The 22,919-nt window shown below is 47.1% G+C and overlaps 2 protein-coding genes across 2 annotated transcripts in view; both read left to right on the top strand.

Moving 5' to 3' along the window:
- The first annotated feature begins 483 nt into the window (after window positions 1-483).
- Window positions 484-7,193, top strand: LOC129694584 (V-type proton ATPase subunit G 2-like). Its single transcript, XM_055631312.1, has 3 exons — window positions 484-672; window positions 2,820-2,920; window positions 4,954-7,193. The coding sequence occupies exons 1-3, from the start codon at window positions 591-593 to the stop codon at window positions 5,125-5,127; spliced, it is 357 nt and encodes a 118-aa protein (XP_055487287.1). The 5' UTR covers window positions 484-590; the 3' UTR covers window positions 5,128-7,193.
- A 2,372-nt stretch (window positions 7,194-9,565) lies between these two features.
- Window positions 9,566-22,919, top strand: part of LOC129694583 (transmembrane protein 268) — a 38,896-nt gene continuing 25,542 nt past the window's right edge. Inside the window, exons 1-2 of the mRNA XM_055631310.1 lie at window positions 9,566-9,659; window positions 13,837-14,090. The gene's annotated coding sequence lies outside the window, so the exon portion shown is untranslated. The remainder of the gene's footprint in view (window positions 9,660-13,836; window positions 14,091-22,919) is intronic.

The raw sequence follows: 22,919 nt of genomic DNA, 5'->3' as shown, positions 1-22,919 counted from the left end.
AATCTTTTCACCCAGAGAGTTGTGAATTTGTGGAATTCCCTGCCACAGAGGTCAGTGGAGGCGAAATCACTGGATGGATTTAAGAGAGAGTTAGATAGAGCTCTAGGGGCTAGTGGAATCGAGGGATATGGGGAGAAGGCAGGCAGGGGTTATCGATTGGGGATGATCACAATGAATGATTCGAAGGGCCGAATGGCCTCCTCCTTCACCTATTTTCTATGTTTCTAGAAGGAAAGGGTGACGTTTCGAGACCCTTCCTCAGACTGTTTTGAGGGGAGTGGACGGGATAAGATAAAATGTAGTCGGAGGCAGTAATATCGGCCTGTCCCACTTAGGCGACTTCTTCAGAAATATCACCTCTTCCTTTGCTCCAGAGATGCTGCCTGTCCCGCTGGGTTACTACGGATTTTTGCGTCTAACTTGATGTAGTTCCTTCCTCCACGAAACATATTTGTTGTCAGTTCTTCTGCGCAGCAAGAGCAAAGCTCTGTAGAAATTCGACCAGCATTAGGACCTGGAGGAATCCCATTGTCTCCTGCATCATCTGGTACCATATCGACAGGAGAGGCAGCATCGAGAGAGGGGAGAAAATGGCCAGTCAGTCCCAAGGAATACAGCAGCTTCTCCATGCTGAGAAACGAGCGGCAGAGAAGGTCGCCGAGGCCCGGAAACGTGAGCAATTTCTGATTATACCTTTGAGATTAGCGAAGATGATAAAAACATTAAAACGCCCGTGCCTTTTGCATTGTGGCGAAGGTCGCCATCCAAGGCTTTGGCGGATTGCCGATTAAAGAAACAAACGGGATTAAATATTAAATAACAGACTACACTCTAAAGGAGCATTTTGCATCTGACATTAAGGGAAAGATATTAACGTGTGCACGGTTTTTCGGACAGAGCCTCGATGTATCAGGATGCAAACTGGTTTTTGTTTTTGCAAATGAATGTGAACCTTAGAACGAAAAAAAAAAAATCCCAATAAATGTACATTTCAGTGTTAATCTTCTAGGCCACAAATAAAAAGGATTGAAATATTTGCGTTCTTGGAGGTTTTCTGAAATAGCGACCGCCATACTGCAGATAGCAAGGGATTGAGAGTCTGCGTTGCGTTTATAGATGATTTATTATTTGTATACATGGTTTTTTTAGTTGTTATTTCCATCCCCCCCACCTTTCACTTGACCTTGCTTACATGCTGGTCAGAGCTACCGAAAGAAAGGTAGATAAGTGATAGATAATAGACAACAGGTGCCGGAGTAGGCCATTCGGCCCTTCGAGCCAGCACCGCCATTCAATGTGATCATTGCTGATCATCCCCAATCAGTACCCCGTTCCTGCCTTCTCCCCATATCCCCTGACTCCACTATCTTTAAGAGCCCTATCTAGCTCTCTCTTGAAAGCATCCAGAGAACCAGCCTCCACCGCCCTCTGAGGCAGAGAATTCCACAGACTCACCATTCTCTGGGTGAAAAGTGTTTACTCATCTCCCTTCTAAGTGGTTTACCCCTTATTCTTAAACTGTGTGGCCCCTGGTTCTGGACTCCCCCAACTTTGGGAACATGTTTTCTGCCTCTAGCGTGTCCAAATCCTTAATAATCTTATATGTTTCAAAAAGATAACCTCTCATCCTTCTAAATTCCAGAGAATACAAGCCCAGCCGCTCAATTCTCTCAGCATATGACAGTCCCGCCATCCCAGGAATTAACCTGGTGAACCTACGCTGCACTCCCTCAATAGCAAGAATGTCCTTCCTCAAATTAGGGGACCAAAACTGCTCACAATACTCCAGGCGTGGTCTCACTAGGGCCCTGTCCAACTGATCATTTTTTTATGTCTCTGTGTGTACTATTCTGAAACCTTCTGGTCGAGTCTGTCTATCTGAGGACAATAATCTGCTGGCCCAGTCAAAAAAAAATTCCTGCATTTTGGGTTTGTGGTTGAAAAAATGCTTTTGCACCTTTTATCCCTGTTGTTCCTGCATCACACTGCTTATTCTTCAAAAATATCTATTGCAAAAGCTGCTTAACAACATTTTTGCGCTGTACACCTGATAGTAAAAACATAATATTACCAAGGCAGACACAAAATGCTGGAGTAACTCAGCAGGACGGGCAGCATCTCTGGAGAGAAGGAGTGGGTGACGTCTCGGGTCGAGACCCTTCTTCAGACTGATGTCAGTGGAGGGGGCGGGACAGAGACAGAAGTAGTCGGAGACAGTCATACTGGCGAGACTGATGCAGGGATTCTTCCCCCCCCAATGTTTAAGAATGAACTGCAGATGCTGGAAAATCGAAGGTAGACAAAAATGCTGGAGAAACTCAGCGGGTGAGGCAGTATCTATGGAACGAAGGAAATGGGCAACGTTTCGGGTCGAGATCCTTCTTCAGACCATCATTTTTTTTTCCAATGATGGGGGAGTCCAGAACCAGGGGGCACAGTCTTAGAATAAATGGGCCATTTAAAACTGAGATGAGAAAAAACGTTTTCACCCAGAGAGTTATGAATTTGTGGAAATCTCTGCCACAGAAGGCAGTGCAGGTCAATTCACTTATAGAGCGTTAGGGGCTAGCGGAATCGAGGGATATGTGGAGAAGGCAGGCACGGGTTACTGATTGTGGATGATCAGCCATGATCACAATGAATGGCAGTGCTGGTTCGAAGGGCCGAATGGCCTCCTCCTGCACCCATTTGCTATGTTTCATTGACTGGTTAAATCAGGGCATACAAATTGAGTGTAATCACATGGTGAGCTGCTGACTTCACATTGTTGGGGGGATTACAGAGGTCCAGCTACTGATGCTTGATGGTTCTTGTTCCAGGGAAAGCTCGGAGACTGAGACAAGCGAAAGAAGAGGCCCAGGGTGAGATTGAGCAATACCGTCAGGAAAGGGAGAAGGACTTCCGACATAAACAGGAAGCGGTAAGGAGCATTTGGTACACTCATAGAGCATGTAAACAGGCCCTTCAGCCCAACTTGTCCAGGCCAACGAAGATGCTCCCACTATGCTAGTCCCATTTTATCATAGAACCATACGGCATGCAAACAGGCCCTTCGGCCCATCTTGCCCATGCTGACCAAGGTGCTCCATCTACACTAGTCCCATTTTGTCATAGAGCCATAGAGCATGCAAACTTGCACTTTGGCCCATCTTGCCTATGCTAACCAATGTGCTCCCACAATTCTAGTCCCATTTTTTCATAGTCATACTGCATGCAAACAGGCCCTTCAGCCCATCTCGCCCATGTTGACCAAGATGCTCCATCTACACAAGCCCCATTTTGTCATAGAGCCATACAGCATGCAAACAGGCCCTTCGGCCCAACCTGCCCATACCGACCTACATGCCCCATCCACATTGGTCCCACCTGCTTGTGCTTGGCCCATATCATTCTACACCTTCTATCCATGTATCTGTCCAAAGGTCTTCAACATGCCCCACCTGCCACAACTACCTCCTCTGGCAGCTATTTCCATATACCCACCACTCTCTGTGTGAAAAAGTTGCCCCTCAGGGTCCTATGAAATCTTTCTCCTCTCACCTTAAACCTGTATCCTCTGGTTGTTGATACTGCTACTCTGAGCAATCACCCTAGCTATTCCCTTCATGATCCTACACACCTCCGTAAGATCAATCCGCAGATGTCTGAGCTCTAAGCTGTAAATGCCTAGCCTGACCGACCTCTCCCTGTAGCTCAGAGCCTCCAGACCTGGCAACATCTTCGTAAATCTTCCCTGCAACTCTTTCCACTTCAACAACAACCTTCCAATGGCAGGGTGATCAAAACTGAACACAATACAATAGACGGTAGTTGCAGGAGTAGGCCATTCGGCTCTTTGAGCCAGCACCGCCATCCAATGTGATCATGGCTGATCATCCCCAATCAGTACCCCATTCCTGCCTTCTCCCCATATCCCCTGACTCCACTATCTTTAAGAGCCCTATCTAGCTCTCCCCTGAAAGTATCCAGAGAACCGGCCTCCACCACCCTCTGAGGCAGAGAATTCCACAGACTCACAACTCTCTGTGAGAAAAAGTGTTTCCTCGTCTCCGTTCTAAGTGGCCGACCCCTTATTCTTAAACTGTGTGGCCCCTGGTTCTGGACTCCCCCAACCTCGGGAACATGTTTCCTGCCTCTAGTGTGTCGAAACCCTTAATAATCTTATATGGTTCAATAAGATCACCTCTCATCCTTCTAAACTCCATAGTATACAAACCCAGCCGCTCCGTTCTTTCAGCATATGACAGTCCCGCCATCCCGGGAATTAACCTGGTGAACCTACGCTGCACTCCCTCAATAGCAAGAAAGTCCTTCCTCAAATTAGGGGACAAAAATTGCACACAATACTCCAGGTGTGGTCTCACTAGGGCCCTGTACAACTGCAGAAGGACCTTTTTGCTCCTATACTCGACTCCTCTTGCTATGAAGGCCAACAGGCCAAAACTGCACACAATACTCCAGGTGTGGTTTCACTAAGGCTCTGTACAACTGCAGAAGGACCTCTTTGCTCCTATACTCAACTCCTCTTGCTATGAAAGCCACCAGGCTTTCTTCACTGCCTGCTGTACCTGCATGCTTACTTTCATTGTATTGTATATCTTTATTGTCATTTCCTGAGTATTCACATACCCAGAGGAAACAAAAAAAATGTTGCTCAACCAGTGTCCATTCAGTGTGCATTAAAAATAAATAGAAATAAAAATACATGTATCATGAACAAATTTAACACTCTACTAAACATTCAACAGGCGTTCCGATCGGCAGCGGCACAACAGTGGCTCTGCTGCAGTGTGTCCAGGTTGGTGGTTGGTGCGCGATACTTGGCAGGGGGCAAAGTCCATTTAGCAGTCTTATAGCCTGTGGGAAGAAGCTGAGGAGCATCCTGCTGGTTTTGCAGCTAATGCTCCTGTACCTCTCATTGAGTCTCATTGTCCTTTTCTCACCCTGCCAAAGGTCATGGGCTCTCAGGGTAACCTGGCTACGGAGGTGGAGCAACTCACGCGGCAGAAAATCCAGGCCATGCAGGCCAACCACCACCGCAACAAGGAGAAGGTCCTCCGACAACTGCTCACACTTGTGTGTGACATCAAGCCGGAATTCCACGAGAACTACCGCGTGCAAATGTAGACGGGCTTCACGTGTAATTGGACGGAAGCGGACTCACTGTGGACTGTGTTGTGATCATCTTGAGTATTGTTCCCTTGCTTGACCTTGTGTATTATACATTGCAGACACTCCCCGACTTGCGTTAAGGTTTACGACCTCGCATAAGCCAGACGTTACGTAGGTAAGTCGGAGACGGATGCATGTGTATGTGTAAATCTACTGTTCGTACTGTGTGGTGCCAGTGGGAGTGGAGACCACGGTGGAGCTCCATGGTGGGGACCACGGGGGAGCTCCATCATGGGGACCACGTGGGGAGCTCCAATATGGAGACCAGGGGGCTCAGTGGGGACCACAGGGGAGCTCCCGGGGTGGGGACCATGGGGAAGAGCTCCATCATGGGGACCGCATGGGGAGCTCCATCGTGGAGACCGAGGGGGGTAGGGACCATGGGGGGGGGAACTCCATCATGGGAACCACAAGGAGAGCTCCATCGTGGAGACCGGGGAGGGTAGGGACCACGGGGGAGCTCCAATGCAGGGACCACATGCGAGCATCCACGAGAACAGCAGACTGGCTTGCGGAAACGGCCGCATGCAACAGTGCATTGCTACTGCAGTTTAGAAATAAAGCAGCGGGCCTGAAGAATTGCTTACGAAAGTGCGAGTTGACACGAGTCACCTGTTACGGAAGTCGGGGAAGTGCCTGTATACAATAAGTTATTGTATTCATTATCCGGTAGCAATTAAGTTGCAGAAAATATACAGCATGTGGATACCCAACGTTGATGTTGATAGAAAATAGACACAAATTGCTGGAGCACCTCAGCGGGTCAGGCAGCATCTCTGGAGAGCATGGATAGTTGAACCTTCAGGTCAGGAACCAGCTCCTGTTTAAAGAAGGGTCCAGACCCGAAACATCACCTATCTATGTCCCCCAGAGATGCTCCCTGACCCATTGAGTTGCCCCAGCACATGAGTTCTAACTCGCTCAGTTCTAAAGGCTCGGCTGATTAGGTGAAAATATCAAATGTAATAACATGGAACGGCAGATGCCGGTTTATACCAAAGGCAGATACAAAATCCTGGAGTAACTCAGCGGGTCAGGTGGCATACCCAGAGAACAAGGCTAGCTGACGTTTCTGGGCAGAACCCTTCTTCAGTCCCTGAAGAAGTCTTAAAGTATTAAGAAAACATGTGCAATATTTCTGGTTGACTCCCTTCGTTAGACTAGGCTTTCTTGATAGTTTTAGATGCCTTTGGGGTCGGAAAGAAGGGTTAACATAGAAACATAGAAAATAGGTGCAGGAGGAGGCCATTCGACCCTTCGTGCCAGCACCGCCATTCATTGCGATCATGGCTGATCGTCCCCAATCAATAACCCATGCCTGCCTTCTCCCCATATCCCTTGATTCCACTAGCCCCTAGAGCTCTATTTAACTCTCTCTTAAATCCATCCAGTGATTTGGCCTCCACTGCCCTCTGTGGCAGGGAATTCCACAAATTCACAACTCTCTGGGTGAAAAAGTTTTTTCTCACCTCAATCTTAAATGACCCCCCCTTTATTCTAAGACTGTGGCCCCTGGTTCTGGACTCGCCCAACATTGGGAACATATTTCCTGCATCTAGCTTGTCCAGTCCTTTTATAATTTTATATGACCATAACCATCACCTATCCGTGTTCTCCTGATCTACTGAGTTACTCGAGCATTTTGTTTCCATCAAAAGTATTGAATGGTTTTACAATACGGATTCCAATTTGTGTTAGGTTCAAAAAATCCAGATTAATTCACTTTTGGCACATACTAAAATCCATCTTACTTCTGAGCTCCTTATCATTGACATTACAGGCTACCTGGACCCACTGACTTCAAACTAAATGAATTCAAACATAATACTCTATCCTCCATGGCCAGAGTGAGTCCCACCATAAATTGGCAGAGCAGCACCTCATATTTCGCTTAGGCAGTTTGCATCCCAGCGGTATGAACATTGACTTCTCCAATTTCAGGTAGTCCTTGCTTTCTCCCTCTTTCCCCTCCCCTTCCCAGCTCTCCCACAGCCCACCGTCTCCGCCTCTTCCTTTCTTCTTCCCCCAACCCCCCCAACCCCCACATCAGTCTGAAGAAGGGTCTTGACCCGAAACGTCACCCATTCCTTCGCTCCATAGATGCTGCCTCACCCGCTGAGTTTCTCCAGCATTTTTGTCTACCTTCGATTGTTCCAGCATCTGCAGTTCCATCTTAAACATCATATTTCACAATGTACTTACAAGTTGGTTTTCCCCTCTGGCTTGTATCTCTATTATATTCAGCTGGCTACTCACGATATCATGAATGAATGTTTTATATATGTGGGAACAAGGAATCGCAGATGCTGGTTTACCAAGGAAAGACACAAATTGCTGGATTAACTCAGCGGGTCAGGCAGCATCCCGGGAGATCTTGGACAGGTGACGCTTCGGGTCAGGAGCAGTCTGAAGAAGGGTCTCGACCCGAAACATCACCCATCCATGTTTTCCAGAGATGCTGCCTGACCCACTCATTTACTCCAGCATTTTGTGTTTAAGCCAGCATCTGCAGATCCTTCATATGAGTTACTCCGGCACTTTGTTTCTGCGTTCAAAATATTTTCTTTCGCTGGAGCTCTGCAAACTGGGCTTTGTATTCCACGGTTTCTTGGAAATTAATGGGCCTCATTCTTTAGTAGTAATCTTGTGACACCTCCAAATGTTGCAGGAAAATGTGAAATGTGAGAAGCCTTTGCAAGTGTTATTTTAAATGTGTAATGTCCTAAGTGTATTTAACATCTCTCTGTGTACACTACCCCCAACGTACATCTGGAGAATATTGTGTTTGATGAAGTACAATGTGTTGATGTGCAAGTCGTGTGTTCTGAAGTCGTCAGCTGCTGCAAATAAACTTCAAAGGAGTCTAAGTGTTTCGAGTGTCCCTGTGCTATCCAGCATCCTCTCTCTAATCACAAACCACTCTGAAGCAACTGGTTTTATTCCTGCTTCCCTGGGGAGATATTTATTTCATCCAACCCACGGGTGCGGTTGGAGTCCAGGTACGCAGTTTACTTTAGACCAGAGATACAGCATGGAATCAGGCCACTTCGGCCCACCGTTGGCACCAATCAGCGATCGCCCCTTACACTATTCTAGACAATAGACAATAGGTGCAGGAGTAGGCCATTCGGCCCTTTGAGACAGCACCGCCATTCAATGTGATTATGGCTGATCATCCACAATCAGTACCCCGTTCCTGCCTTCTCCCCATATCCCCTGACTCCGCTATCTTTAACAGCGCTATCTAGCTCTCTCTTGAAAGTATCCAGAGAACCGGCCTCCATCGCTCTCTGAGGCAGAGAATTCCACAGACTCACAAGTGTCTGTGAGAAAAAGTGTTTTCTCGTCTCCGTTCTAAATGGCTTGCCCCTTATTCTTGAACTGTGTGGCCCATGGTTCTGGACTCCCCCAACATCGGGAACAGGTTTCCTGCCTCTTGCGTGTCCAAACCCTTAACAATCTTATATGTTTCAATAAGATCCCATCTCATCCTTCTAAACTCCAGAGTGTACAAGCCCAGCCGCTTCATTCTCTCAGCATATAACAGTACCATCATCCCTGGAATTAACCTTGTAAACCTACGCTGCACTCGCTCAATAGCAAGAATGTCCTTCCTCAAATTAGGGGACCAAAACTGCACGCAACACTCCAGGTATGGTCTCACTAGGGCCCTGTACAACTGCAGAAGGACCTCTTTGCTCCTATAGTCGACCCCTCTTGTTATAAAAGCCAAATGCCATTTGCTTTCTTCACTGCCTGCTGGACCTGCATGCTTACTTTGATTGACTGATGAACAAGGACCCCCCCAGATCCCGTTGTACCTCCCCTTTTCCCAACTTGACACCATTTAGATAGTAATCTGCCTTCCTGTTTTTGATACCAATGTGGATAACCTCAAATTTATCTACATTAAACCACATCTGCCATGCATCTGCCCGCTCCCCCAACCTGTCCAAGTCACCCTGCATTCTCATAGCATCCTCCTCACAGTTCACACTGCCGCCCAGCTTTGTGTCATCTGCAACTTTGCTAATGTTACTTTGACTACACGGCAATGGAGTGGCTTCTTGCCCATGAAACACCCTTTGCAGGGAGAGGGCAGACTGAGACTCAATGCATTCCTAGCCATCGGATCAATGCTGGTCGTAACTCTGATCTTTGGTCGTAACTTGAGCCAAATCCCGCCCCCCTCGCCCCTCTGATCGACGTCAGGTCCAGCCAATCACCGGCCAGCAATCCTCCTGCCGCCGGGACCGGCGACCAATCAGCGCGCTCCCTTTTGCAGAACCCGCCCCCGGCCTGCAACCAAGCTTGCTGGTCGCTTGATTGACATGCGGGTGGACCAATGGGAAGCCGGCGATCAAAGGGTGCGCCGCCCTAAGGGGGCGGGCTCAGTGGCCCGGGCCAGGTTTGGTTGCGCTGCGCCGCTCGCCCAGGCAGTCGGAGGAAGGGAGAGGATTGCAGACGCCGCTCGACTTACGATGGAGGTGAGTGGGGTCGCCTTATCCGTGGACTTGTGCACAGAAATGCATTGGATACACACACATCCCTATATGCATTAAAAAACAAAACAATAATAGTGCATAAGAAGACAAAAATCATTGCCCCGGAGTCGATGTTTTGTTCAGAGTTTGTTTGTGTGTAATATCTCGATAACTTGTGGAAGGGATGAGGTGTGCAAGTGCTCTGCCAAACCAGCTCCTCCGACTTTCACCGGCTGCCGCACAGCTGCTGGGATTGGGAATTCCCCAGTGTTATAATGAACAAGCCACAAGCTAGCAGGCTATTAAACACAACAAACTCTGAACGACATCGATTGGTTTATGCATTCTTGTGCATGCATAGATACATAGGCAACGGGTGCAGGAGGAGGCCATTCGGCCCTTCGAGCCAGCACTGCCATTCAATGTGATCATAGCTGATCACCACAATCAGTACCCCGTTCCTGCCTTCTCCCCATATCCCCCCACTCCTGCTATCTTTAACTTAAACTGTGGCCCCTGGTTCTGGACTCCCCCAACATCAGGAACATGTTTCCTGCATCTAGCCTGTCCAATCCCGTAATAATTTTATATGTTTCTATAAGATATCCTCTCATCCTTCTAAATTCCAGTGAATACAAGCCCAGTCGCTCCATTCTTTCATCAAATGACAGTCCCGCCATCCTGGGAATTAATCGTGTGAACCTACGCTGCACTCCCTCAATAGCACGAATGTCCTTTGTTAAATTAGCCATGCATATGTATTAGTGTAAGCCATGAAGTTATCAGGCTATTAAACAGAACAAACTCTGAACAACATCAACCTGGGGCACTGGTTTTGTCTTCTCATACACTATTATTGTTTGTTTTTATATGTATACGGATGTGTGTATGCATGTGTGTATATAGTGTATATATTTAAAGTATACAGTATATCTAAAGTATATACAGTAAATATAAGTATATTTTATAAGTATGTAAAAAATATAAGTATATAAATAATATATATAAAAATAATTATACACACATACATACATACATACATACATTTACATGACATTTGACAATAGACAAAAGGTGCAGGAGTAGGCCTCAGTGTGGATGCTAGATGTGGGATAATTTGGTCAAGTTCAAGAGAGTTTATTGTCATGTGTCCCTGTATAGGACAATGAAATTCTTGCTTTGCTTCAGCACACAGAACATAGTAGGCATTTACTACAAAACAGATAAGTGTGTCCATATACCATAATATAAATATACACACACACATGAATAAATGAAAACTGATAAAGTGCAAATAACAGAAAATGGTTATTAATAATCAGAATTTTGTCCGAGCCAGGTTTAATAGCCTGAGGGCTGTGGGGAAGTAGCTATTCCTGAACCTGGTTGTTGCAGTCTTCAGGCTCCTGTACCTTCTATCTAAAGGTAGCAGGGAGATGAGTGTGTGGCCAGGATGGTGTGTGTCTTTGATGATGCTGCCAGCCTTTTTGAGGCAGCGACTGCGATAAATACCCTCGATGGAAGGAAGGTCAGAGCCGAGGATGGACTGGGCAGTGTTTACTACTTTTTGTAGTCTTTTCCTCTCCTGGGCGCTCAGTATCGGCAAGTTGGGTCGAAGGGCCTGTTTTCACAATGTATGACTTTTTCTTAGAGAGTCATAGAGTGATACAGTGTGGAAACAGACCCCTTTGGCCCAACTTGACCACACAGGCCAACATATTCCAGCTACACTAGTCCCACATGCTTGTGTTTGGTCCATATCCCTCCAAACCTGTCCTATCCATGTACCTGTCTAACTGTATCTTAAATGTTTGGTTTGTCCCTGCCTCAACTACCTCCTTTGGCAGCTTGTTCCATACACCCACCACCCTCTGTGTGGATAAAGTTACCCCTCAGATTCCTATTAAATGTTTTCCCCTTCATCTTGAACCTATATCGTTGATTCATCAACTCTGGGCAAGGGACTCCATATGACTCTATGACTATGATTTAGTTTGCTAGTATTTTAAAATGTTCAGGCTCCCTGCAAAAATAGATATTGATATCCGCATTGAGACGACCTGCCTTTCAATACTCTACCCCATTTTACTAAGGTGCTTCCCCCTCATGTATTTTATCATTTCCTCATTCTAAACAGCATTAATACAATGCATAGCAACATTAGCGACTATTATCTAAATTGTGGCGATTGGGAAAGGGGGGAGATGCAGACCTGGGTGTCATGGTACACCAGTCATTGAAGGTAGGCATGCAGGTGCAGCAGGCAGTAAAGAAAGCGAATGGTATGTTTCATTGCAAAAGGATTTGAGTATAGGAGCAGGGAGGTTCTTGCAGTTGTACAGGGTCTTGGTGAGACCACACCTGGAGTATTGCGTACAGTTTTGGTCTCCAAATCTGAGGAAGGACATTATTGCCATAGAGGGAGTGCAGAGACGGTTCACCAGACTGATTCCTGGGATGTCAGGACTGTCTTATGAAGAAAGACTGGATAGACTTAGTTTCTATGTTTCTAACAGTGGGTTCAGCACCTTAGTTACGACTGGATTCATTTCCATTTGTTGGTTCATTATATGTGAAACCTAATTAGCACGATGGATAGTAGAAACAATAGACAATAGACAATAGGTGCAGGAGGAGGCCATTCAGCCCTTCGAGCCAGCACCGCCATTCAATGTGATCATGGCTGATCATCCCCAATCAGTTCCTGCCTTCTCCCCATATCCCCTGACTCCGCTATCTTTAAGAGGCCTATCTAGCTCTCTCTTGAAAGTATCCAGAGAATCGGCTGCCAAATTCTCAGACAGAGAATTCCACAGACTCGCAACTCGCTGTGAGAAAATGTGTTTCCTCGTCTCCGTTCTAAATGGCTTACTCCTTATTCTTAAACTGTGGCCCCTAGTTCTGGACTCCACCAACATCGGGAATATGTTTCCTGCCTCTAGCGTGTCCAAACCTTTAATAATTTATATGTCTCAATAAGATGCCCTCTCATCCTTCTAAACTCCAGAGTGTACAAGCCCAGCCGCTCCATTCTCTCAGGATATGACAGTCCCGCCATCCCGGGAATTAACCTTGTAAACCTACGCTGCACTCCCTCAATAGCAAGAATGTCCTTCCTCAAATTAGGGAACCAAAACTGCACACAATACTCCAGGTGTGGTCTCACTTGGGCCCTGTACAACTGCAGAAGGACCTCTTTGCTCTTATACTCAACTCCTCTTGTTATGAAGGCCAACATGTCATTCTCTTTCTTCACTGCCTGCTGTACCTGCATGCTTACTTTCGTAGACTGATGAACAAGGACCCCCAGATCCCGTTGTAATTCCCCTTTTCCCAACTTGACACTATTTAGATAATAATCTGCCTTCCTGTATTTGATACCAAAAGTAAATATTATTTTGCAAACATTCCCCAGAAGTCATGTTAATTGCGAATGGATTTTTTTAAAAGATTCTATTTTATTGACTTCAGAGAGAAAAAAAATCACATGCAATTTGCTGTCATAGATATTTTCACATTACACTGGATTTCGTACCATGACGTGCACACGCACTTCACAAAAATGTTACTATCAGAAAATACATAGTATTCCTATTATCCTGTATCCATTCCCTTTATGTGTCGGAAGGAACTGCAGATGCCAATTTACACCAAAGATGCTGGAGTAACTCGCCGGGACAGGCAGCATCTCTGGAGAGAAGGAATGGGTGAAGTTTTCGGGTCGAGATCTGGAACATCACCCATTCAGCATCTGCAGCTTAGTTTAACTTGGATTGGAGATACAGCGCGGAAACAGGCCCTTCGGCCCACCGAATCCTCGCCAACCAGCGATCCTTGCACATTAACAATATCCCATGCAGACTCGGGGACATTTTCACACATATACCAAACCAATTAACCTGCAAACCTGTACGTCTTTGGAGTGTGGGAGGAAACCAAAGCTCTCAGAGAAAACCCATCTGGTCACGGGGAGAACATGCAAACTCCACACAGACAGCACCCGTAGTCGTGATCGAACCCGGGTCTCTGGCGCTGTGAGTCAGCAACTCTAGCGCTGTGCCACCGTGCCGGGAGACTTCTTTGTTTTGTTCGAAGTGAAGGAAAGGAATGTTGATGTTGGCTCTGCTTGAAGAATTGTGGAAGGCACTAACAAGAGAACTTTTATTGATTCCATAACTAGGCATGAAGTGTGAACTGCATCAGAGTGAGCAGGAGTCACATGTCGAGCACAGGATCAGCTCCCCCTCTTCAGGGCAATACCAGTGGCTTGCAGTCTCAGTTCTCTGGCGCCCACTCTAATGTGTGTTTATTCAACCAAAGAAAACATGTGCTGATCCGAATGAAAAATCAAACAGCAAATGCTGGAAATGCTCAGGAGATCAGGCGATCTCTGCACAGAGAGAGAGAGTGAGACAGACAGAGTGAATGATTCAGGTTAGTTGGTTCTATTTGGTTAATTCTCATGTTCATTCTATTAAATTTTCACACAGAGAGTTGTGAGTCTGTGGAGCTATCTGGAACTATCTGCCCCTTGATGGCGGGACTGTCTGATGCTGAGAGAATCGAGTGGCTGGGCTTTACTCTGGAGTTTAGGATGAAAGGGGATCTTATTGAAACATATAAGATTATTCAGAGTTTGGACACGTTAGAGGCAGGAAACATGTTCCTGATGTAGGGGGAGTCCAGAACAAGGGGCCACAGTTTAAGAATAAGGGATGAGCTATTTAGAACGGACATGAGGAAACACTTTTTTTCTCACAGAGAGTGGTGAGTGTGGAATTCTCTGCCTCAGAGGGCGGTGGAGGCCGGTTCTCTGGATACTTTCAAGAGAGAGCTAGATAGGGCTCTTATAGATAGTGGAGTCAGGGGATAAGGGGAGAAGGCAGGAACGGGGTACTGATTGGGGATGATCAGCCATGATCACATTGAATGGCGGTGCTGGCTCGAAGGGGCTGAATGGCCTACTCCTGCACCTATTGTCTAGTGTCTGTTGAGAAGGAATGGGTGGCATTTCGGGTCGAGACCCTTCTTCAGACTGTATATGGGTGACGTTTTGGGTGACGTTTTGGATTGTGACCCTTCTTCAGACTGCATATGGGTGACATTTCGGGTCGAGACCCTTCTTCAAACTGCAATTCTGATGGGTTGGCAGCTCCAGGGAGGAAATGGTGCAAGGGGTTAACTCAGTCACGAAAGGAATCAGGAAAGAGATTAACATCGAAAGCAAGTGCTGTCGAGCAGAAAGGTTTCCTGTAAAGTCACGGCATCTGTGGCAGGCCATCGGCCCCATAGGAACTGAAGTCGTGCGAGCAAGAGTGCGGTAGAAACTTGGCCTCCAGACCCGCTGCGAGCTGACTAGTCGAACACAAACCCCAGCAACGCTGACAGATTGGAAACGGACCCAAAACAAACAAGCAGCATAACTGCAGGTGATTGAAAGCAAAACATTCCCATGTCATGCATTTTTGAGAATGATGTATCAGCTCGTGATATACGCTCTAGTTGAGCTTCTGCTAAAAAAAAAATCAATTTTAATGAAGCTGTACTTGTACTGGTTTACTAAAGTGTTTTTTGTCTTGAAATATTGCTGAGAAAAATAATATTCATTTTGTTTGAGTTTAGTTCACTGTCACGCGTACTGAGGTACAGTGAACATCTTTTGTTGTGTGAAAGACTATACATGGATACAATGGAGCCATCCGCAGAGTCCACATAGAGTGTTAAGGGCCTGTCCCACTTGCGCCTCATTTACGCCTCATTTACGCATCATATGTAAAATAGGTCGTGATGCGTGATGTCGCTCGCAAATCACACGTGACGTCATTAGAATACTCTGCGGCGCTCAACTATAAATTCAGTTAAAATAATAGTGGGGTTGTATTAATATAATTGTAAATTTGCAATGACATGGAAAGCAAACTCAAACTGCTATTTTGACCAACTTGTCAAATATCATCTTTGTAAAGTGAGTGCAAGGTTAATTCCCGGGATGGTGGGACTGTCATGTGCTGAGAGAATGGAGCGGCTGGGCTTGTACACTCTGGAGTTTAGAAGGATGAGAGGGTATCTTATTGAAACATGTAAGATTATTCAGGGTTTGGACACGCTAGAGGCAGGAAACATTTTCCCGATGTTGGGGGAGTCCAGAACCAGGGGCCACACACAGTTTAAGAATAAGGGGTAAGCCGTTAGGAACGGAGATGAGGAAACACTTTTTCACACCGAGGGTTGTGAGTCGGTGGAATTGTCTGCCTCAGAGGGTGGTGGAGGCCAGTTCTCTGGATGCTTTCAAGAGAGAGCTAGATAGGGCTCTTAAAGATAGGGGATATGGGGAGAAGGCAGAAACGGGGTACCGAGGGAGTTAGATGTGGCCCTTGTGGCTATGGGGATCAGAGGGTATGGAGAGAAGGCAGGTACGGGATACTGAGTTGGATGATCAGCCATGATCATATTGAATGGCGGTGCAGGCTCGAAGGGCCGAATGGCCTACTCCTGCACCTAATTTCTATGTTTCTATGATTGGGGATGATCAGCCATGATCACATTGAATGGTGGTGCTGGCTCGAAGGGCTGAATGGCCTACTCCTGCACCTGTTGTCTATTTTGAGATGTTTATATGCGCGGAAATTGCGACTGATAATGGCCTGGTAAGTTCGAAGCGCCAGTGTTAAAACTACAGCATAACATCAGATTTTAAAAATCCTCTTGAAGTCGTTGCATGTTTCGACACTAAGGCACTTCCTGTGAATAATTCTTTGACAGTCCGCGACTCGAGTTAAGGCAACGGCTCCAAACAGAATTGCTGCTCTTCCTGTGTGAGAAAGAGCTGCGGACGCTGGATAAAATTGGAGGTTGACATAAAATGCTGGAGTAACTCAGCGGGTGAGGCAGCATTTATGGAGAGAAGGAATGGGTGACGTTTCGGGTCGAGACCCTTCTTCAGAATTCTCGACCCATTCCTTCTCTCCGTATACGCTGCCTGTCCCGCTGAGTTACTCCAGCATTTTGTGATGCTTGGTGATTTTAATACAGGGTTATCTGCGTGAGGTTGAAAAATCACCAGAGAACTTTATTTGGCTGTATACTTTATCTGCCGTTTGTTTGTTGAGACATTGTGGTCTGAAAGTTTCTGAAAGAGGTCGTCTCTTTGCAGAATTGCAAGATGTGTTCTATTTTTATCAGTTTCACTTTTGTACCAGAACCACTGTTTAAGAAGAAATCTGTGGCAGGGAACTTTTCTGAACTGGGTGACATTTTAAGTGCCAGTTTAGATTAGAGATACTGAGTGGAAGCAGGTCCTTCAGCCCACTGAGTCTGCACCTCCCCCCACCACCACAGATCCCCACATACGTCAAGATTCAAGAGAGTTTTAATGTAGTACGTCCCGGATGGGACAATAACATTCTTACTTGCTGCAGCACAACAGAATATGTGAATATTTAAGCATTGTACATTACGGGGGAAGATAATTTTTTTTTCAATATATAACAGGCATAGAACAGTAATAATATAATCTTTTGCAGCTCAGAGCTTATTTGTTGTCGTGTTTAATAGCCTGATGGCTGTGAGGAAGCAGCTGTTCCTGAACCTGGGCGTTACAATTTTGAGGCTCCTGTACCTTCTTCCCAATGGCAATGGTGAGATGAGTGTGTGGCCAGGATGGTGTGGGTCTTTGATGGTTCTGGCTGCCTTTTTGAGGCAGCAACTACCATAGATTCAGATTCAGTTTTAGATTCAACTTTAATTGTCATTGTCAGTGTACAGTACAGAGACAACGAAATGTAGTTAGCATCTCCCTGGAAGAGCGACATAGAATATGATTTGAATAAATATTTACATTAGCATATATACAGACATAGTGTTTTTCCTATGGGAGGAGTGTCCGGGGGGGGGGGGGGGGGGGTGATTGGCAGTCACCGAGGTATGTTGTTGAGTAGAGTGACAGCCTAAGGGAAGAAGCTGTTCCTGGACCTGCTGGTCCGGCAACGGAGAGACCTGTAGCGCCTCCCGGATGGTAGGAGGGTAAACAGTCTGTGGCTGGGGTGAGAGCACTCCTTGGCGATGCTGAGCGCCCTCCGCAGACAACGCTTGCTTTGGACAGACTCAATGGAGGGGAGCGAGGAACCGGTGATGCGTTGGGCAATATGCGTGTTGGGCAATAGATTCCTTCGATGGTGGGGAGGTCAGAGCCGGTGATGGACTGGGCAGTGGTCAGAACTTTTTGTAGTCTTTTCCTGGACATTCAAGTTGCTGAACCAGGCCACGATGGAACCTCAGAATGTTCTCTACCGTGTACCTGTAGACGTTTAGGAGAATGCCCGTACACTATCCTATCCACACTCAGGATAATTTACAATTATACTAAGCCAATTGGCCTACAAACCTGTACGGCTTGTATTCACTGGAGTTTAGAAGGATGAGGGGAGAACTTATAGAAACATGTAAAATTATAAAAGGACTGGACAAGCTAGATGCAGGAAAAATGTTCCCAATGTTGGGCGAGTCCAGAACCAGGGGCCACACACAGTTTTAGAATAAAGGGGAGGTCATTTAAGACTGAGGTGAGAAAAAACTTTTTCACACAGAGAGTTGTGAATTTGTGGAATTCCCTGCCACAGAGGGCAGTGGAGGCCAACTCACTGGATGGATTTAAGAGAGAGTTAGATAGAGCTCTAGGGGCTAGTGGAATCAAGGGATATGGGGAGAAGGCAGGCACGGGGTATTGATTGAGGACGATCAGCCATGATCACAATGAATGGCGGTGCTGGCTCGAAGGGCGCAATGGCCTCCTGCTGCACCTATTTTCTATGTTTCTATGTCTTTGGAGTGTGGGAGGAAACTGGAGCACCTGGGGAAAACTCAGGGAGAACGTACAAATTCCGTAAAGACAATGACCCGTGGTGCAGTAACTCTACCGCTGCGCCACCATGCCAACCTCTTGTGAATTTTATCCCAAACTGTTGCATGCCTCTGGAAATTCAGCCCAGTTTATCCATGTTCAGTGGCGCGGCGGGTAGAGCTGCTGCCTCACAGCGCCGGAGACCCGGGATCGATTCTGACCTTGTGTGTGGAGTTTGCACGATCTCCCTGCGATCATGTGGGTTTCCTCCGGGTTTCCCCCCTTCTCCCGCCCCCCCCATTACAATCAGTCCAAAGATGGGTCTCAACTAGAAACGTCACCTATCCGTGTTTTTCCAGAGATACTGCCTGACCCGCTGAGTTACTCCAGCACTCTGGTAGACAAAAATGCTGGAGGAACTCAGCGGGTGATGCAGCATCAATGGAGCGAAGGAAATAGGCGACGTTTCGACGGAAAACGTCTCGACCTGAGACGTCAAAAATTCCTTCGCTCCATAGATGCTGCCTCACCCCCTGAGTTTCTCCAGCATTTTTGTCTACCTTTAATTATTGCAGTATCTGCAATTCTTTCTTACTATTGAGGGAGTGCAGCGTAGGTTCACCAGGTTAATTCCCGGGATGGCGGGACTGTCATAGGCTGAGAGAATGGAGCGGCTGGGCTTGTACACTCTGCAGTTTAGAAGGATGAGAGATCTTATTGAATCATATAAGATTATTAAGGATTTGGACACGCTAGAGGCAGGAAACATGTTCACGATGTTGGGGGAGTCCAGAACCAGGGGCCACACAGTTTAAGAATAAGGGGTAAGCCATTTAGAACGGAGATGAGGAAACACTTTTTCACCTAGAGTGTCGTGAGTCTGTGGAATTCCCTGCCTCAGAGGGCGGTGGAGGCCGGTTCTCTGGATGCTTTCAAGAGAGAGCTAGATAGGGCTCTTAAAGATAGCGGAGTCAGGGGATATGGGGAGAAGGCAGGAACGGGGTTCTGATTGTGGACGATCAGCCATGATCACATTGAATGGCGGTGCTGGCTCGAAGGGCCAAATGGCCTCCTCCTGCACCTATTGTGGATTGTCTGACATACTCCAGCACTTTGTGTCCTTTGTGTATTGACCAGCATCTGCAGTTTGTTGTTCGTACGATAGTGTTGTGTCACAAGGTAGTAACACCTCTGGGGAACCCAGCTACGGTAGGCTAAGATGTTCCATGTGCTGACAAGTTGCATGTCAGGGGATACCAGACCTGACCCAGTCTACAATGGTTCCACTTATTCCTATATCAATATCCAAGAAAACTGCACGCCAGGGTGTTCCGTTTCCCAGTAGTAATTCCTAGCAAGCTGCTGAAATGGAAAATATCTGACATTATTTCCAGCTGTGAATACTTCCCTGGTTTTGAAGCACAACAGACAATAGGTGCACGAGGAGGACATTCGGCCCTTCGAGCCATCACTGCCATTCAATATTATCATGGCTGATCATCCCCAATCAGTACCCCGTTCCTGCCTTCTCCCCATATCCCCTGACTCCACTATCTTTAAGATCCCTATCTAGCTCTCTCTTAAAAGTATCCAGCGAACCGGCCTCCACTGCCCTCTGAGGCAGAGAATTCCACTGACTCACAACTCTCTGGATGATAAAATGTCTCCTCGTCTCCGTTCTAAATGGCTTACCCCGTATTCTTAAACTCTGTGGCCCCTGGTTCTGGACTCCCCCAACATCGGGAACATGTTTCCTGCCTCTAGCGTGTCCAAACCCTTAATAATCTTATGTTTCAATGAGATCTCCTCTCGTCCTTCTAAACTCCAGAGTGTACAAGCCCAGCCGCTCCATTCTCTCAGGATATGGCAGTCCCGCCATCCCGGGAATTAACCTTGTAAACCTACGCTGCACTCCCTCAATAGCAAGAATGTCCTTCCTCAAATTAGGGGACTAAAACTGCACACAATACTCCAGGTATGGTCTCACTAGAGCCCTGTATAACTGCAGATGGACCTCCTTGCACAGTTTGAGATGCATTTATAATTTTTGGAGGTCATCAGGGCACAAGTGATAGGGGCAGAATTAGGCCTATTCGGCCCATCAACTCTACTCCGCCATTCAATCGGACCTGATCTATCTCTCCCTCCTGGTGGCCGATTGGGAAAGGGGGAGATGCAGCGAGACCTGGGTGTCATGGTACACCAGTCATTGAAGGCAGGCATGCAGGTGCAGCAGGCAGTATAGAAAGCGAATGGTATGTTAGCTTTCATTGCAAAAGGATTTAAGTATAGGAGCAGGGAGGTTCTACTGCAGTTGTACAGGGTCTTGGTGAGACCGCACCTGGAGTATTGCGTCCAGTTTTGGTCTCCAAATCTGAGGAAGGACATTATTGCCATAGAGGGAGTGCAGAGAGGGTTCACCAGACTGATTCCTGGGATGTCAGGACTGTGTTATGAAGAAAGACTGGATAGACTTGGTTTATACGCTCTAGAATTTAGGAGATTGAGAGGGGATCTTATAGAAACTTATAAAATTCTTAAGGGGTTGGACAGGCTAGATGCAGGAAGATTGTTCCCGATGTTAGGGAGGTCCAGGACAAGGGGTCACAGCTTAAGGATAAGGGGGGAATCCTTTAAAACCGAGATGAGAAGAACTTTTTTCACACAGAGAGTGGTGAATCTCTGGAACTCTGCCACAGAGGGTAGTCGACGCCAGTTCATTGGCTATATTTAAGAGGGAGTTAGATGTGCCCTTGTGGCTAAGGGGATCCGGGGGTATGGAGAGAAGGCAGGTACGGGATACTGAGTTGGATGATCAGCCATGATCATATTGAATGGCGGTGCAGGCTCGAAGGGCCGAATGGCCTACTCTTGCACCTAATTTCTATGTTTCTATGTTTCTAACCTCATTCTCCTGCCTTCTCCCCATAATCTCTGTCACCCGTACTAATCAAGAATCTGTCTATCTCTGCTTTAAAAATATCCACTGACTGCCTCCACAGCGTTCTGTGACAAAGAATTCCACAAATTCATCACCCTCTGACTAAAGACATTTCTCTTCATCTCCTTCCTGAAAGAATGTACTTTGATTCTGAGGCTATGACCTCTAGTCCTAGACTCTCCCACCAGTGGAAGCATCCTCCATCTTCCAACCTCATCTATTGCGTCCGCTGCTCTAGATGTCAGCAGATCTATAGACCCAAGCAATCGTTCCAGGTGCGACAGAGGTTTACCTGCATCTCTTCCAACCTCATCTATTGCGTCCGCTGCTCTAGATGTCAGCAGATCTATATCGGTGAGACCAAGCGGAGGTTGGGCGATCGTTTCGCCGAACACCTCCGCTCGGTCCGCAATAACCAAGCTGACCTCCCGGTGGCTCAGCACTTCAACTCCCCCTCCCACTCCGTCTCCGACCTCTCTGTCCTGGGTCTCCTCCATGGCCACAGCGAGCAGCACCGGAAATTGGAGGAACAGCACCTCATATTCCGTTTGGGGAGTCTGCACCCCGGGGGCATGAACATCGAATTCTCCCAATTTTGTTAGTCCTTGCTGTCTCCTCCCCTTCCTCAGCCCCCCTGCTGTCTCCTCCCATCCCCCAGCCTTCGGGCTCCTCCTCCTTTTCCCTTTCTTGTCCCCACCCACCCCCGCCCCCGATCAGTCTGAAGAAGGGTTTCGGCCCGAAACGTTGCCTATTTCCCTCGCTCCATAGATGCTGCTGCACCCGCTGAGTTTCTCCAGCTTTTTTGTGTAACCTCCATATCCAAGATGCTGGAGTAACTTAGCGGGACAGGCAGCATCTCTGGAGAGAAGGAATGGGTGACGTTTCGGTTCGAGACCCTTCTTCAAACTGAAGTGGGTGTTACAGAGATAGAATGTAGTCGGAGACTGTAAGACTGGTGGGAGAACTGGGAAGGGGGGGGGATGGAGAGAGAGGGAAAGCAGGGGCTTCTTGAAGTTAGAGAAGTCAATGTTCATACCGCTGGGGTGTAAACTACCCAAGTGAAATATGAGGTGCTGCTCCTCCAATTTGCGCTGGGTCTCCTTCTGACAATGGAGGAGGCCCAGGACAGAAAGGTCAGATTGGGAATGGGAAGGGGAGTTGAAGTGTTGAGCAACCAGGAGATCAGGTAGGTAAACCTAATCTCCCAGTTGCTCAGTGATGAACTATAAGTGTCCTACAACACGTACACAGGCCCTTCGGCCGACCATGTCCATGCTGGCAATAGAAACATAGAAACATAGAAAATAGGTGCAGGAGTAGAGGCCATTCGGCCCTTCGAACCTGCACCGCCATTCGATATGATCATGGCTGATCATCCAACTCAGTATCCCATCCCTGCCTTCTCTCCATACCCCCTGATCCCTTTAGCCACAAGGGCCACATCTAACTCCCTCTTAAATATAGCCAAAGAACTGGTCTCAAC

This window comes from Leucoraja erinacea, unplaced genomic scaffold (genome assembly GCF_028641065.1).
Source record: "Leucoraja erinacea ecotype New England unplaced genomic scaffold, Leri_hhj_1 Leri_71S, whole genome shotgun sequence".
Classification (NCBI taxonomy): domain Eukaryota; kingdom Metazoa; phylum Chordata; class Chondrichthyes; order Rajiformes; family Rajidae; genus Leucoraja; species Leucoraja erinaceus.
Note: the sequence above shows the minus strand (reverse complement) of the source record. Positions and strands in the feature narration are given on the sequence as shown.

Coding starts and splice junctions, on each gene's coding strand:
- LOC129694584 (XM_055631312.1), top strand. CDS start 591: ATGGCCAGTCAGTCCCAAGGAATACAGCAGCTTCTCCATGCTGAGAAA. Junction 673..2,819: donor GGTCGCCGAGGCCCGGAAAC/GTGAGCAATTTC, acceptor TTCTTGTTCCAG/GGAAAGCTCGGAGACTGAGA. Junction 2,921..4,953: donor TCCGACATAAACAGGAAGCG/GTAAGGAGCATT, acceptor ACCCTGCCAAAG/GTCATGGGCTCTCAGGGTAA.